This window comes from Cygnus olor, chromosome 1 (genome assembly GCF_009769625.2).
Source record: "Cygnus olor isolate bCygOlo1 chromosome 1, bCygOlo1.pri.v2, whole genome shotgun sequence".
NCBI classification, from domain to species: domain Eukaryota; kingdom Metazoa; phylum Chordata; class Aves; order Anseriformes; family Anatidae; genus Cygnus; species Cygnus olor.
The window spans coordinates 61,898,021-61,913,255 of NC_049169.1; the positions used below are offsets into that span (position 1 = coordinate 61,898,021).

Consider the following 15,235-nt stretch of genomic DNA (forward strand, 5'->3'; position numbering starts at 1 on the left):
GGAAAAGGTAGTTCATATGAAACAAGATGGGGATGGCATATACACCATTCTAATAGATGTGTGAGAGGTATGGCAGCTTTGTTATTCAGATATGATCTTTTACATTTGTCAAGGAGCACCCTCTATTGGCCAGATTTTGATTGTTGTTCCTTTTGTTAAATGACGTGGGAGTGCCCACAGCAAGTGACAGAAGCAGAGACAAAGGATGTTACACGATCTTCATATTGTAAATAGATACATAGAAGATGTTTTAAGAATTTTGTCTACAAGAGAAGTAGGACAAACCTGTAGACGGCTATCCTTTAACACAAAATCACATATTAGGAAAACATCATTGAATCTTTTTCATAGTTACTGCTTTAAAATGTACATCAGAGCACCAACTGAAGGCAATTGCATGGCTGATCAGATTCAGGTAGTCGAAGTAGGGAGTTCATTGAACAGTACATTATGCCTAAATCTCAGTAGAGTCTATGGGCTGCGGATCCCACAGTGCTTGACCATTTCCTAGTGGTTGATCATTATAAAGGTGTGAAGCTGCTTTTATATTTCCATAGATGACAGCAGCATGAAACTGTCTTTGATTGCTGACTAACTGATGCTGCTTATCTGGGCAGTGGTTGAAGGGTGAGTGTCCCTCAGGAGGACCTGTCTTTAAAGGGGTGATTCTCACTGCTGAAAGACCACCTTTCTTTGTCGTTTGAGGCAAGGATCTTTGCTTTACTTAACCGTCTGTTCAGTGACATTTTGACAGTCTGGGCAGCACAAAAGGACACTGATCATTTAAAATCATATATTTACATATATGAGAATGGACCAAATGTTTGCTATTCATATTCTAAAGCACTCTTTATTTATTTTTTCCTGCTGAAACACCTGCCACTCTTCTCATGATGTACAGAAGCTTTAAAGTAGATTTACAGTTTTCAGAGCTGTGTAATGGAGTTAAAGGAGAATTAGATCCCCTCCACTGGGAGACATTTTACGAGGCCTCTCTTTCATGCAACTGATAGAACAGGCCTTTTTTGGCTTTCCTGTTGGTATCTTATATTAGATAGCCAGAGAAGAGCTCTGTTAGGTGATATTGTCTTCCATGGTATTAAAGAAATACAATTATCAGTTGAAGGAGCTGTCATGCTCTAAACGCTTCAGAAACAGAGCTCAGCAAACTCTGATGAGAAACACTATGTTTGGTTTAAAACCCCCAATGTTTACATTTGTTGCCTTAGGATAAGAGGACAATGGAAGGTTTTATCATCTCCAGAGGGAGATGAGCACCTGGCATTTCAGGCTACATGTTCCCATGTTAAACAGAAAAAATACTTCTCAGGAGGGGTTGTCTAACTGTGAAAGAAGGCCTCATGTCATTTATTTTATTTTATTTTTCTACCTCCACCCTATGCCACTGATAATGGATATTCTAGAGAAAAATAAGTGGCTGTTAAACTGTCACTCAGCAAAATGCATAAATACTACCTGCATTGTTCTGTTGACTTTTTTTTTTTCACTTTTTTTTTTGTTTTTCCCTCTCTCGGCCAGGCTGGAGCTGTACAGAAAAGTGCCAAACCTGCGGATCCTGGCCTGTGGTGGGGATGGGACGGTAGGTGACCAGTGCCTGGCAGCCCTTTGGTCATTGCCTAGAGATAAAAGTGGTCACAGTCATGGGTTTCCCACCATGTGGTGCCTGTAGAGCACATTTTTGATTGTATCCCCACCTTACGTTTATTAAATCTACTCATTTTTTTTCCTCTTTTCTGTGTGATCTGGCCTGCTTAGTGATGGGGCTATATTCTTATGTCTAATGTCCTGGGTTCTATCTGCTTTATGCATAAAGATTTGGCACAGCTTAAAAAATAAAGACCTTCTTTGTTGGCCTTCTCTTACTATTTGCACAGATCTGAGGATCTAGCAGGTTAAATCGGTGTCTGGGGGTCATTAAATCTTAACTTAATCATTTTCTGCTGTTGTCTTCATGATGTCTGAGTACAGTCAAATGGGGGCCTCCTCTGTGCCCCAAGTTTCCTCATTTTCTTTAAAAATTCACTGTGAGGAAGTGGTCATACTACTAGCCTGGGATCTGGCAGATTTAGGTTCAGGAGTTTCCTTGTTATTGATTTTCTATGTGTTCTTGTATAAGTGAGTAGGATCTGATCTTTAAAGAATTTAGGCACCTTCAGATGGGGATGGGCTCTTGCAGTTTTGGGGCCTGGAGGCCAAGAATGATAATGAAGTAATTACAACTGCGTTAATCTTACCAGTACTTAAGAATATTATAAATCTCACTCTGTGCTACCGAGTGTCAAAATACAGTTGAAAAACTGACCTTTAGTCTCTGTGAAGCTCAGTTGCCCAGACATACATTTGATAATACTTGTAACCCTATAGTAAGGAAAATGCATTTCTGGCTGAAAGGTGCAATGGCTGGCCAGGATATATATATAAGCAGATGTTTAGGGCACCTAAACAGTGTTTTTGTTTATTTTTTATTTTTGTTTTATTTTTATTTATTTTTTTTGTTTGTTTGTTTTTAATAAGTGAGCTGAACCTGCTCTCAACCACTCTCTGCTTGAATTTCTGAAGGAAGTTTCTGTTCAGCTTCTGTGGGTTCTTTTAAACCCCCAGATGTAAAGGTTATTAATACTAGTGCTTCCCCTGAAAGAATGAAGAAAAAATGTGATTTGAGTACCATCTTGCTGGTACCTGGGACAATAAGATACTACTGCCACTGAATTGGGAACACTCCTTGAGAAACTTGTGAGGTATTCCTTCAGCAGAAGATATAGCTGCAAAAAAAGAGAAGTTTTCAGTCTGTTTCTGAAAGCATTTGCAGCTGCTGTCTGAGGAAGCCAGAATTTTAATAGGAGGAAAACCTTGTTTCTGAAAATATTAAAATACAAATTAATACAACTATGTTGAATCTTAGCATCCTCTTTTTCTTCACTGAGCAGTGCAAGCAACAGGGGGCAGCACCTTCTCATTAGTATGAGCAGCACTCCACTATTACCTTTGCTGCTTCTCAGTTTGAAGCAAATTAATATTTAGCTATTCCCAAAGCCATTACATCTAGAAATGAGAAATCTGGCTCAAATGGACTTTGTGAATATTCAATGAGACCAGATGTTATCTTGCATTATTGAGGTGAGTCAGAACTTATTGTAACTTTTCCATCATCGCTGCTTGTTGTTCCTTTCTAGGGTGTGAGTGGAAAACTTTGCTTCCAAAGCAGTCAGGAGCTTTCCTTTTAGACTGAAGTGATACTCTTTGTCATCATTGACTATAAAGCATCCTTGATTGTACAAGGTTTAGAAATGACCTCAAATTAAAGAGCAATGTTGTAAATATAAATTAGTAATTTGAAATTTACCAGTTACAGCATTTACAAAAGTGGCTGGTATTTGTAATGTTACCTGTTCCAGTGGGAGACAGAGGTACAGATGTATGGATTAAGTCAATGGCAATGACAAAGGGCTCTTTAAGTAGTTCTGGAGTTGTATAGGTCTCTACTGTATTCTGTTCTCAATACCAGAGGATTGTTTTTTGGAAGGTTACTTACCTCTGACAATCCATTAAGCGCTACACTTAGTTGTACCATGGTGCCTAAGATAAACTCAAGTACCTTTGGTAACATCCAATTTTGTGAGTTTTAAGTGATTCACATGACTGTTAGACAATGAGCTCTAATGTAGGACTGCATCCCATATGGACACTCTAACAATTGGCAATAGGTTATCATAAATAATTGTGTGATAAATGCTACTTACACAACATTAAATTTCTCTGTGAAGGGACTTGGAAAAAAACTTACCTTAGAATACCAAATAGGGTGGTGGTTGTAATACCAGGCCACTCCCTCTCCACTACTTCATGTTTTAGCTGCAGTTCAGGAAGCTCCAGTTTTATTCCAGTTTGGGATAAGAATCTATTTGAAATCACAGAAATAGTAGTTGGAAGAGGAAAAGTCCCATCCAGGTGAAGTCAGTAGTTTTATGTCTTCTTTAAAAGATTACATTTTAAGGAGAGATGGCATCTTTGAACTCTTTGAACACTGGCATCAGGAAAAAAAATCATTTTATTTTCCTTATCTGCCTTTTTTTTTTTTTTAATTCATTATTTAAAATGCACCCCCCATTCCTTTAACTTTTTTTTTTTTTTTTTTTTTTTTTTTAAGTTGAGAATTAATCTAAGTAATGGTGCTATTTTCTTATAGCAATAATTTCAGTCATAAAATGCTTGAGAATGTTTTCAGCAACACTCCTTTCACTGATGGAAATTACCATTTAATGAAAACAAAATATTTTACGGTACTTTGTTCCTTTTGGCCAGATTTGTATTGAAAGTTTTATGTAGTCCAGAGTAGGGGAAGAGAGAGAATCAGCTTTCTAAAATAACCAAATTGCTTATGGTGCAAAAGATCCAGACTCATTTTTCCAACCCACAGTGTTCAGTCCTGAGCATTATAGTTTAGATAGTCTTTTAACAAGACAAGTCCTGTATCTATCTATCTATCTATATTTATATTATGTTTCGGTCACAGTGAAATAATTCAGCACTAAGGTCTCTCATCTAGGCAATGGGAGACCTCTGGACGAATCAGTGCTTGACCTGATCTGGACCCTTTATTCCAGGACATGCTCTGAGATACCGTGCTGTTCTAAAGCATCTCTTGAGTTTTCTTTCATGGCAGTTCTCAAAGATTTAGTTTCCTTTAGCATAAGGGTAATTTAAAATATTTAGCTTGAACTGTCCATATTATTCCTAACTCATTGTTAATCATTCTTCACTAATTTTAGCTTACCATATTTTTCAGAGAAATTTTTTTAGGCAGCCTTACAGATACCTGGTGTGATTCTACGTGTTATCATTTCTTAAGAATAGCTACTTCTCTGCTGACTTTCCTCAGAATCTCTGTGTGCCATTAACAATAGACAGTGTTTACATCCTATTGCTTCTGCTTGCACAGGAGCTTCATGAAGACTTCTTTACTAGCTCTCTGGAAGGCAAAACCTTGGATGGGGCAGTTGTAGTGTTAAATTTCAGATATCCTTATTTTTCCTTCTCCCTTTTGTTTTATTTGACCTTTTGCGTGGTGGGGATACAATCAAAACATGCATTGCTTCCCTTTTCATCATCATGACTAACAGTTTTTTGCATTTCTGGTTTTATAGGTTGGGTGGATCCTCTCCATCCTAGATGAACTGCAGCTCAACCCCCAGCCTCCTGTGGCTGTCCTTCCACTTGGCACTGGGAATGACCTTGCCCGCACCCTCAACTGGGGTGGGGTAAGCACTGACTGGGGTTACCCTTACATGTGGGTTCTCAACTTGCTGCTCTTATTTAGTGGTGTAGCAGTGTGGAACTTCCTTTTGGCTAAAATAGCTGGTGGGGCTTTGTGCAAGGTCTGCTTCACTTGGACACAACAGCTCAGTTCAGTTTCCGGTTTGGTGGCTTGAATTATTAATGATGTAATTGTTGTAATAAAAGGGAGCATAGATGTATCTGTCTGGTATTTCAGGCCAAATAATGAGAATGATAGGTAGACTTATAATTTAAGCATATATTTAACTTTTTTTTTTTTTTTCCTCAATATTTATCCTTGACTACACACTGGAGTTATTTCATACAGGGCAAACACACTCTAGTTCTTCTCATTATGGTCTTACCATGCCTGTCCAAGACTTATGTTCATAAGCAATAGCTTTCCAAAATGTTTCATATAGCAAAATCTAGCAATATTTTGAGGTGTTCTAAAGAACATTTGATCCACTGTTTTAAATCTGTATGAAAGGAGGGAGGTCTTCCAGGTAATTGGTGAACGACTTGCTTTGTTTTGGCTATCCATGGCTGATATTCTGGTGACACTTATTCCGCTGCCAGGGTTACACGGATGAGCCAGTGTCCAAGATCCTGTGCCATGTAGAAGATGGAACCATTGTCCAGCTGGACCGGTGGAATCTCCAGGTTGAGCACAACCCAGATTTGCCACAGGATGAGCTGGAGGATGGGGCTCGTAAGGTTAGAGCCTTCTTTTTCCCAGGGAGACTATAGTATGCTTAAGAGCATTTTTGGGATACACCATAAGATGTACGAGTGGGGAAGTTCCAAAACTTTTTAATTTTCTAGTTGCATCTTCACCTTTTGCTCTTTTCTTGTGTCAGTGCTTCCAGTGACATGTGAACCATAATGCATATCAGCCATCATATTTGTTGTTATACTCTCAGATTTCAAGCATTTATCTTAAGAACCAAATTCTGGCAAAACCCCCATGGCATCTTATCTAAAAGGTCGCTGTTTTTTCTCTAGTTAACCTGAGGTGGCAGGAGAAGGAACACTGTGAACACCATCCATTAGAGGCACATCTAAAAAATGATGTAGAATTATATTCCTTAGGATTCTGCTGATGGATACCAACTGTTCCCTTCTTTTCAGCAAGGAGTAGTGTATGTTTGGATTTAACATCTTTGTGTGTGGGTCTCCATATGATCTCCATTAGTGTACCTTGAGAGTTGAAGAACAGTAAAATCTTTGTGAGGGGATCACATTTGTAGTGGTACGTCATTTGGACTGGAGATGTTGAAAGTGTCTCTATCATCAAAAAATGATTCTGTGCACCATTTTCCTCTTCTCAGTTATAATTTCCAGTTTATCTGTTGGATGCTATTGTTCTCTCTCTACAGCCCTGCTGGGCCAGTATAATGATGAAGAGGCCAGATGTGTTCTTCCCTGCTTCATGTGTCCTCAATAGAATTAGGGCTTCTTGTCTGGGACTTGCATTGCTCCTGGTTATATATGAAACAGGAAGAACACAGCTTGAGTTTCATTTGCCATGCTGAGCTTGAAGTGCCAGCAATTAGGAAAACCTTTGTATTGACATGTTAAGTGGAGCAATGTTCAGGGAAATTTCAATGAGAAAATAAATCAAGAACCTTTTGATGTGTTTACAAAGACACTTATATGATCATAAAACTCTGTAGATGTGCTTGTGTTCTTCGGGCTTTTGTATTTGAATATCTTCCACAAGCTATTACTAGCCTTCACAACAACTTCTGCATACACTTCCCTGAATTATTCAATTTCCTTAGTTTTTCATGAGGTGCCAGATTTAAAGTAGTTAATGCCTGGTATGTCATGGAATTTTTAATTTGTGTTATTTTTACACGTCTTTCTATTATCCAATTATAGCTTCCACTCAGTGTCTTCAATAATTACTTCAGCCTTGGGTTTGATGCACATGTTACACTGGAGTTCCATGAATCCAGAGGTAAGAGGAGCTTTTTTTCTTTTCTTAACCTCGGTCAGTTATTTTATAAATTACAAATGGATTTGAATTTAATGCTATGTTCTTATAATTCAGAGAGTGCTGGGACATACAAACCCAAGGTACAAACCACAGGTAGCAAGGAAATGATTGTATAATGATTTTCCAAGGGATTTGGTGATTTAAAAATGAAAAAGTACGAGAAAAAAATGGCATTCACTGGAGTAAAATGGCTAAATGGGGAGATTTCATATTTCTTGACCTTTTAAAGGAGATGCCAAATACAATTATAAAGGAAGCTTACACTGACATACAAGTGTCAGAATAAGAGCAGAAAGAAGAACAAATGCAAGCCAGGTGCAACTTTTTCCTACAGTGTGAAGGTGGAGAAAAGATAAGATCAGTGAGGATGGGAAAGTAGCAGGGTAGCAGGAGGATAGCTGATCTAGAAATGAACAACTGTTACCTATGGATGAGTATAAGATAATGTCATTGGACTTGGTACAGACCCAGAATGCATCTCAGCAAATGAGAGGCTTTAATGAAGTCCACAAACTGTCAGCAATTTGAGCTCTTGCAGAATCTTGCTTGTCCCCTTGCTGATGGCAGTTATTACCACCCAATCCACATGTGGCTTAACAGATAGACCTTGGAGTGATGTGAACTGTTAGATTTGTATGGTTTAGGCAAGCATGCTTGTATAAACAGACCTTGTCCAATTGCCTGTGTTCCCTTTTTGATCATTTCAGCTTCATATTCATGATTTTCCTCTGAACTGCAGCCTCCCTTATCTTCACTTTCATATTATCAGTGTCATTACAAAATGAAAAGATAGCACCTGAATGCCGTGCTAAATAAAGAGCAGAGTACATGATGGAATGAGCTAATGCATATTTTATAATGTTTAAGGCTGCTTCAACCTTTAGGAATAATAATGAGGGGGCATAAAAGGGCACATGGATGAAATGATGACAGCTGTATGCTTTTTTTTTTTTTTTTTGTGAATGCATATCAACATGAATTGCTAATGTGACTGTGAATATACTGTATAGATGAAATGCATGGCTACTTTCTCACTTAATGGAGGCATTACTTAATAATGAAATTATGGAGCCCTATAAAGAATGAATGTTATTCCAGAGATGCCAGCGCTTTAAAAATTTATGTGGGTGAAAAGTACTTGGCAGAGCAAGCTGTCTATCTGTGAGTGGATATGTATGGACAGAAGAGTTTTTCATAGCACTAGTGCCTGCTCTCACAAGTCATTCTGTTAGTGTTTCCTTACCCTCTTGAATGCTAAAAAATACGAAGTCACTCCTATATGTTGTAGGAGAGAAAAGCTTATAGCTTTGGAGGTGTTGTTGATGCATGGGTTTGTTGTGTTTCATGTGGAATTAAGCAATGCAGAACAGATTTTGATCTCTTTTACAAGTCATGAAAATCCAGAGAAACTCTAGAAGTCAATGGATTCAGGAAAACTTGTAACACTGTCATGGCCATTGCACTTGGCCCGATAAGACAAGTGGTTGTATGCAGTTTCTTATGTGGAACATTTGTAATCACATGTAGTGTTAAAACAAACATACAAAAACTAACCAATCAACCCTCCCCCTGTTCCCCCCCCTCCCCCCAACAAACAAAAACAACAACAACAAAAACACAGAAAACCTAAATCCAAAATAAATTAAGATTGATTTGAACTCTCAGGCTATTGGGCCATTTTATGCTATGGAGATTGCTCAATTTTTATATTTTAACTAAGCAGTGATTGCAGTGTCTCAGAGGTACCTGTATGTGACTGTGGCTATTTCCATGGCAACCTCTACACTTTTCTTGTGACTAATGAGATTGAGCCTTGAGGGCTGGCTCCAAGCTTTGCTTCTTCAGGAAGCATTCTGGGTAGCAACTCTTTCCAGAGCCACAGTTTCCCCCTTTGTTATGTTTACCGCTCTGGTGGAGCAGGTACTAAGCATTTACTTCATCCCTGTTGACATTGTTAATGTTGAAGGGTGAGGATGGAGTGAGCTTTGGATATGCAGTCAGTGATTTGCTTCTACAATCGAAATCACACTCTAGTCAACTTTAGGCTCTATTCAACTTGGTAGAAAAGAGTCTTTCCTCCCTGCCCATGTTCATCTGCCATGTCAGTGGTAGGAGCAGTTTATTATGTTTAAAGACTGCTGAGTCCCTGGCCTCAGAAAGTCTCCTTTTCTGTTTAGCTGGCTCCAAACTGGGGCTTTGATTCAGGCCAATATTTGTCACAAGATCTGCGTAAGAGTCAGTACCCTGGTGGCTGCTGCCAATGGGGATAACCACATCAGAGAACATGAAGCATGGGACTTCTTGGCATTTGGGAGCCACCCACTTCTTAGCATGGGGTTCTGAGAATTTCTGTAAAGAACTGTCAGCTCAGTAAGTGAATAAAAGATGAAATTTACTTACGCAATTAAATGAATAATTTTAAGAAGAGGTGACCCTGACTGCACAACAGAACATATGCATGATACAATAGTGGGGCAGACAATCACACAAGAAACAACCTAACTCACTCTTATGAAATGGAGCATTATATTGTGAGATGTAGTGACTTCAAAGAGAACTAGATGAGTTGTTACAAATAGTCATTTGAGATGAAGTAATTTGGAAGTGTTTATACCAGTGTTCTGCTTTAGCCAGAAAGACTAAGGTCACTTCTTGGATGATTTTGCTAGAGAATCACTGAGCAAAAGTAGGTGAATGGTTCTACTGTTGTATACAGTATCAGAAGGACTGCTCCTGAAGTCTCTGGATGCTACAGACTTGGAAAGCAGTCCCCAGGGAGGCATGAAAGTGACCTGTATTCTGGGAAATATTCTGTATACTGGAAGATCAAAGGAGCTCCATTTAGCTTATCGGAGGGAAGGTTAGGAGGAGATTTAATCACCGCCCATAAGTATTTACTCAGGGAGAAGATATCTGATAGTTGAGGGCCTTTTAATCTAATGGACAGAGAAATATGATAAGGTTTAGCAGTTAGCAGTAGAAGCCAGAAACATTCAAAATAAGAAAAAAAAAATCCACAGATTTATTTTAATGGTGAGAATAATTAACCATTGCATTGGCATTACTACTGGACTACTGAAATTCCCTATTCCTTTGAGTCTAATCAAAATGAAACAGCTCTCTAAATAGGTTTTGGAATAACCACTTATATTTTGCTGCAGGAATATTCGGGTAGAGATGGCAATTCCTGAGTACCTTTCTGGATATCCTCTTTGTAATGCATCAGAATTTCTTTTTCACCTCATAATTTACTAACAATTTAGTCCTGCTTTGGAGCATGGGTTAGTGTTTCACAGGTTTCTAATAACTCTTAAAGAAATCTGTTCTATGTTGGTGAAAACAGAAGTCTCACAGATGGTACGAAGGGGTCGTGAGATGAATAGTCTGAGAGGTGCTAAACAAGCTGGTTGTTTTTTGTTACCTCTTTGCTCATGTTTCCATCTATTTTCACTGTACAGGAAGGGGGAAGAATTCAATATCAATGTTTGGAATCTGATAGCAGATAATGGCATGGATGCAGAAACCTCACATGAGAAAATGTATTCATGTTAATAATTTACTGAGTGATGTGTGCTGAAAGCACTATAATGTTCATAGAAAATCTGAAAGTACAATGGAATCTACTCAATTTATTAAGGTGCTCATATTTTTCCATTGTATCTTTTCACAGAAGCGAATCCAGAGAAATTCAATAGCCGATTTAGAAATAAAATGTTTTATGCAGGGGTGAGTTGTGATTCATTTTACAGAATTATGTTATTTTAGATTCTTGAATGTTTTACTATATCTTTTCTCCCTCCCATTCTCACACCAGCAGTTTTGTACCGATTCATTTTGCCTGCTGCAATTTAGAAACACACATATACTCTTTCTGGCAATCACACGTGTCTGTTGGAGAGTGCTGATTGTATTACAGTATTCCCTTGGATACAGTACTGATCATATTTTACCCAAGGACATTCTCTTGCTAACCTTTCAAAAGGAGAAGTATCATAACCTTTTACAATTATATATATATATATATATATATCAAAAAAAATCGTATTTCCTGACATCAGGAAAGAATAGGTTTGCCAAAATAATGGCATTTGGTAATAAGCTCTTTGGTGGGATAAGAAATGAGGAAATACAGGAGAGGAGACAATGATGATGATTCCTACTCTTATTCTGTTGTAGGCAGCCTTTTCAGACTTTCTGCAAAGAAGCTCAAGAGATTTATCCAAGCACGTTAAAGTTGTGGTAAGTATAGGAAATTGTGTCATAGTATTGTGGAAAGAGGGGGGAATGGAGAAAGAGTGAGGTGAGAGTTTAATGGCTCTGTTACTTTTCAGTTTTGAGCATGACATTTGCATCACAATTCCAAGGAAAGTCTTGGGAAAGCTGTTACAAAGCAGCAACACTTCTCTTGTCTGTGGCTCCATTCAGCAATTTCTCTGTGCTCTGTCACTTTGGCTTTGTAGTGTGATGGTACAGACCTGACTCCAAAGATCCAGGAGCTGAAGTTCCCAGTGTATAGTGTTTTTAAATATTCCCAGGTAAGCTCAAGACAGATGCTTGGAGTTATAATAGAAAATAATATTAATAATAAAATCGATATCTGCAAGTTGTCCTAGGTTGGGTGGATGTGCAGGAAGTGTATTGCTACTGTGCTGCTTTCCCGAGAGCTAGGTGCTTATAATACTGTTAATTAGCAACATGGAATAGGATGGGAGTTCAGGGTGCAGCAATATTCTTTAAAAAGTTGAATATCCTTTGATATGGAATTAGTAGAAAGGATTGTTTAACAAACTTGCTTTCAAAAGTTGTGCGCCTAACCTGCAAACCAGATAGTAAACCAGACAAAGATGACTGGTCTTCTGCCTAATTAGAAACAGTGTGGGAAGTGGAAAAAGAAAATCAATATTTTTCAAGAAACAAACATGAAATTTGTTGAAATAAATGCTTTTTCTTAATATAGTAGAAGGTGGCCCAAATAGAAATACGTCTGTATCTTTAAAGGTTGTCTGTCTCCTGCTCTCTAGACCAGTGGTCTCCAAAACTTTTTGTTTGTGCACCCCTAATGTTAAAAAAATAAATAAAAAATCAGCATGAATATATATGTTTATTTACAACTTATATACATGTATTAGTATACTAATATGTACATTATAAAACAGACACAAAAAGAGAAATTAGAAAAGGAAGTCACAAGATGAAATAAACACTATTGAAATAATAGTTTTAGTTATTAACAGGACAAAAAATATTTTCTTCCTGCACCTCAAATGGGTTGTCTTGTGCCCCACACTTTGGAGCCTACCTCTTTACTCCATGTGCAAGCCCAAACACCTGGTAGTCCAGCACTGCCCTTGCTGTAAGGAGATATTGGTGTCTCCTGTCCAAAGCTCCCTCCTGTTGTTCTTAGATCACTTTTACATTCGTTCTTTAATGCTAGGAAAGGTATACATGACAGCTCCGTCTGTTCCTGTTTATTTCTCCCTTGCCTCAAGCCATGCAACGTTTTGCAGTCCGTATGCTGTCAGAGCTTATGAGCCAGCAGAGAGAGAAGCAACAATGCTCTGAGGCTGGGGCTGCTGCTGCACCCCTGTGCCTTCCTAGCAGAGGGGATAAGCAAATTTCAGGAAGGCAAATCACAGGTGCCAGTGAAGCTCAACTCCTGATCTGCAGAGAGCAAAGCAAATAGGGAGAACAAAATGGTGCTGCTCTGTTGCCTGTTGCTTAGTGTTTCTCCCACTTCCCTGTTGGGGAGGAACCTTCCGAAGACTGTGATGGTTAAATTTGTGGATGCTGTACCAGCTTAGAAATTAGAGACCAAGTTTCTCCTTTTGTCCATTCCGTGTCAACATAACTTTTAATTGTCCCTCAACTACATCCTGAAATAGATGTTTTGGTGTTTCTTCTGGAAGAGATCAGAACAGGCCAATAGTCAAGCTAATAGTCAGGACCCATCAGGGAAAATTGCTTTCTCAAAGCTTGCTTTCCAAACTTTCTGTAGGTATTGTGCTGGCACAATGCCCTGGGGAAACCCTGGAGATCACAGAGACTTCGAGCCTCAGCGGCATGATGATGGCTACATTGAAGTCATTGGGTTCACGATGGCCTCACTGGTGAGTATATGGAAGGTGCTGTCCCTCCTGAAGGTGGGACCAGGCTCAGTGAATTCTGTGGGCAGCATTACAGAGGAGAAATTTGTTCTAAATACTGAAAAAAACACCACAGTTCTGTGTTTTCAGCTAAGGCCAAAATATGCTCTGCTGTTAGGTTTTTAATGAGGGGGAAAAACTGTAGTTTGTAAATAAGTGTTTTTTAATAATAGCAATATTTTGCAAAGAGCATATTTTTAATTTACACATATTTAGCAGTGCTTTAAAATGCTCTCAAATTAAAGAGCAAGATCATGACAGTGAAACAAACAGCATATAAGCATGTTTTTACTGTGGGAATGTTCTATGGTCAAATAATTACTGCTGTTTCTTTCTAGCTTTTGTATAATTCAATCTGTGACATAAAAGTTCCTTTTTTTTTTTTTTTTTTTTCCTAGAACTGGCTTCTGGAGACAAATATGAAATGTTATATGAAATTATTTTCCTTAGCAGATATTTTTCTCCTAAAAACCAGCTGTTTTGACAGATTACAATAGTGTTTATCTCAAAATACTTTGGAAAATCTTCTGCTTTTGAAGGTTAGGGTACTTAGTGAAAGACTGCATGCTATTCAGATGAGTGCATTCTCATTTGCATTCTCATCTGCATTCTCTCAGCAAAGAGAGAGACACAATTTGAAAGAAATGTACTGCATCAATGTTGATTGTCAGGTTGTAGAAGTGACCTGCATCCTGCTTGTATTTTGCAGTATAGGGACTTTACAGTCTTTGAAGGCGATGTCTGCATTTTGAAACTGAGTTTAAGTCTGGGTCATTCTTGACAACTTAACTGGTTCTATTTGACTGCCTGTACTATTGTCCTAAAAACATTCTTTTTTCTTTTCACTTGGGGAATTAAAAAAAAATGCATTAAGAAAATCAGAATTTTCTGAATATTGTTGGCAGAATAAGTTTAGCCAATGCAGATATTAAATTGAAATTATTATCGACCAAAACAGACATTAAAAATACGTTTTTATACTGTATGTCAGTAACTAAGGCGATGCTAATGTATTATTATAGAAGATGTACACAAATAAGAGCGAGCATCCCTTATCAGTCTTAGTACCAGGTCATCACCTTGTACATTCATAACATAAATATACCAAATAACAGGACAACATAGGACTGGTATCCAGAAACATCACCGTTTCTCACTCCCATGTGACTCTTGTTTATATAATTGTCTAAATCCATTTACTGAAAATAGAATAGTAATAACTTTCGTATGGCCAACCAAAATGTTGTGAAAATTGAGTAATATTTTTCTTTTTGTTCCGTTAGGGAAAGAAAATTCAACCAACAGTTTTTAATTGGCAGTTAACTTTTCGTCAATGCTGTCCTTAAAGTGATCTAAAGCTGAGTTACAAAAGTACTCCAGTGTTCTACTATCAAAGTGGTCAAACACAATGACAGTCTCTTCAGAGGATGATTATATGCAGTGGTAGATATCGCCATAATTGTGTTAATCTACCAAAGGCTTGAACTTAATGTGGCCAGGTATCTGGGCTTCTTAGCAAATTTGTATAGATTATGCTCAGGTCCCTGCTCTTAATCAGTGAATACCTCTGATAATGTTGTTTGTTTCCTCAAAGATATATTTAGACAAATCAGATCTTCAAAGTGAGAAAAAGTAAAAGGTCATTTTGACCAGCAATCATTTGTCTGTTTAGATTATAGATTCTTTTATAGCTTCTATTTTTGATCAATCTAGTGAGTTCGGGAAATAACCTACAGGTAGGAAAAATTCTATTAGCATGATAGATCTTGTAGAATGAACTTTTATCACTTCATCC

General features: G+C 38.0%; 1 protein-coding gene across 1 annotated transcript in view; it reads left to right on the forward strand.

The window, feature by feature from the left end:
• DGKI (diacylglycerol kinase iota) overlaps nucleotides 1-15,235 on the forward strand; it is a 212,287-nt gene that overhangs the window by 106,523 nt on the left and 90,529 nt on the right. The window contains 9 exon segments of the mRNA XM_040561335.1: nucleotides 1,540-1,600; nucleotides 5,166-5,279; nucleotides 5,875-6,012; nucleotides 7,180-7,258; nucleotides 10,968-11,023; nucleotides 11,474-11,536; nucleotides 11,758-11,802; nucleotides 11,804-11,832; nucleotides 13,293-13,404. Coding sequence (XP_040417269.1) covers nucleotides 1,540-1,600; nucleotides 5,166-5,279; nucleotides 5,875-6,012; nucleotides 7,180-7,258; nucleotides 10,968-11,023; nucleotides 11,474-11,536; nucleotides 11,758-11,802; nucleotides 11,804-11,832; nucleotides 13,293-13,404 — 697 coding nt within the window.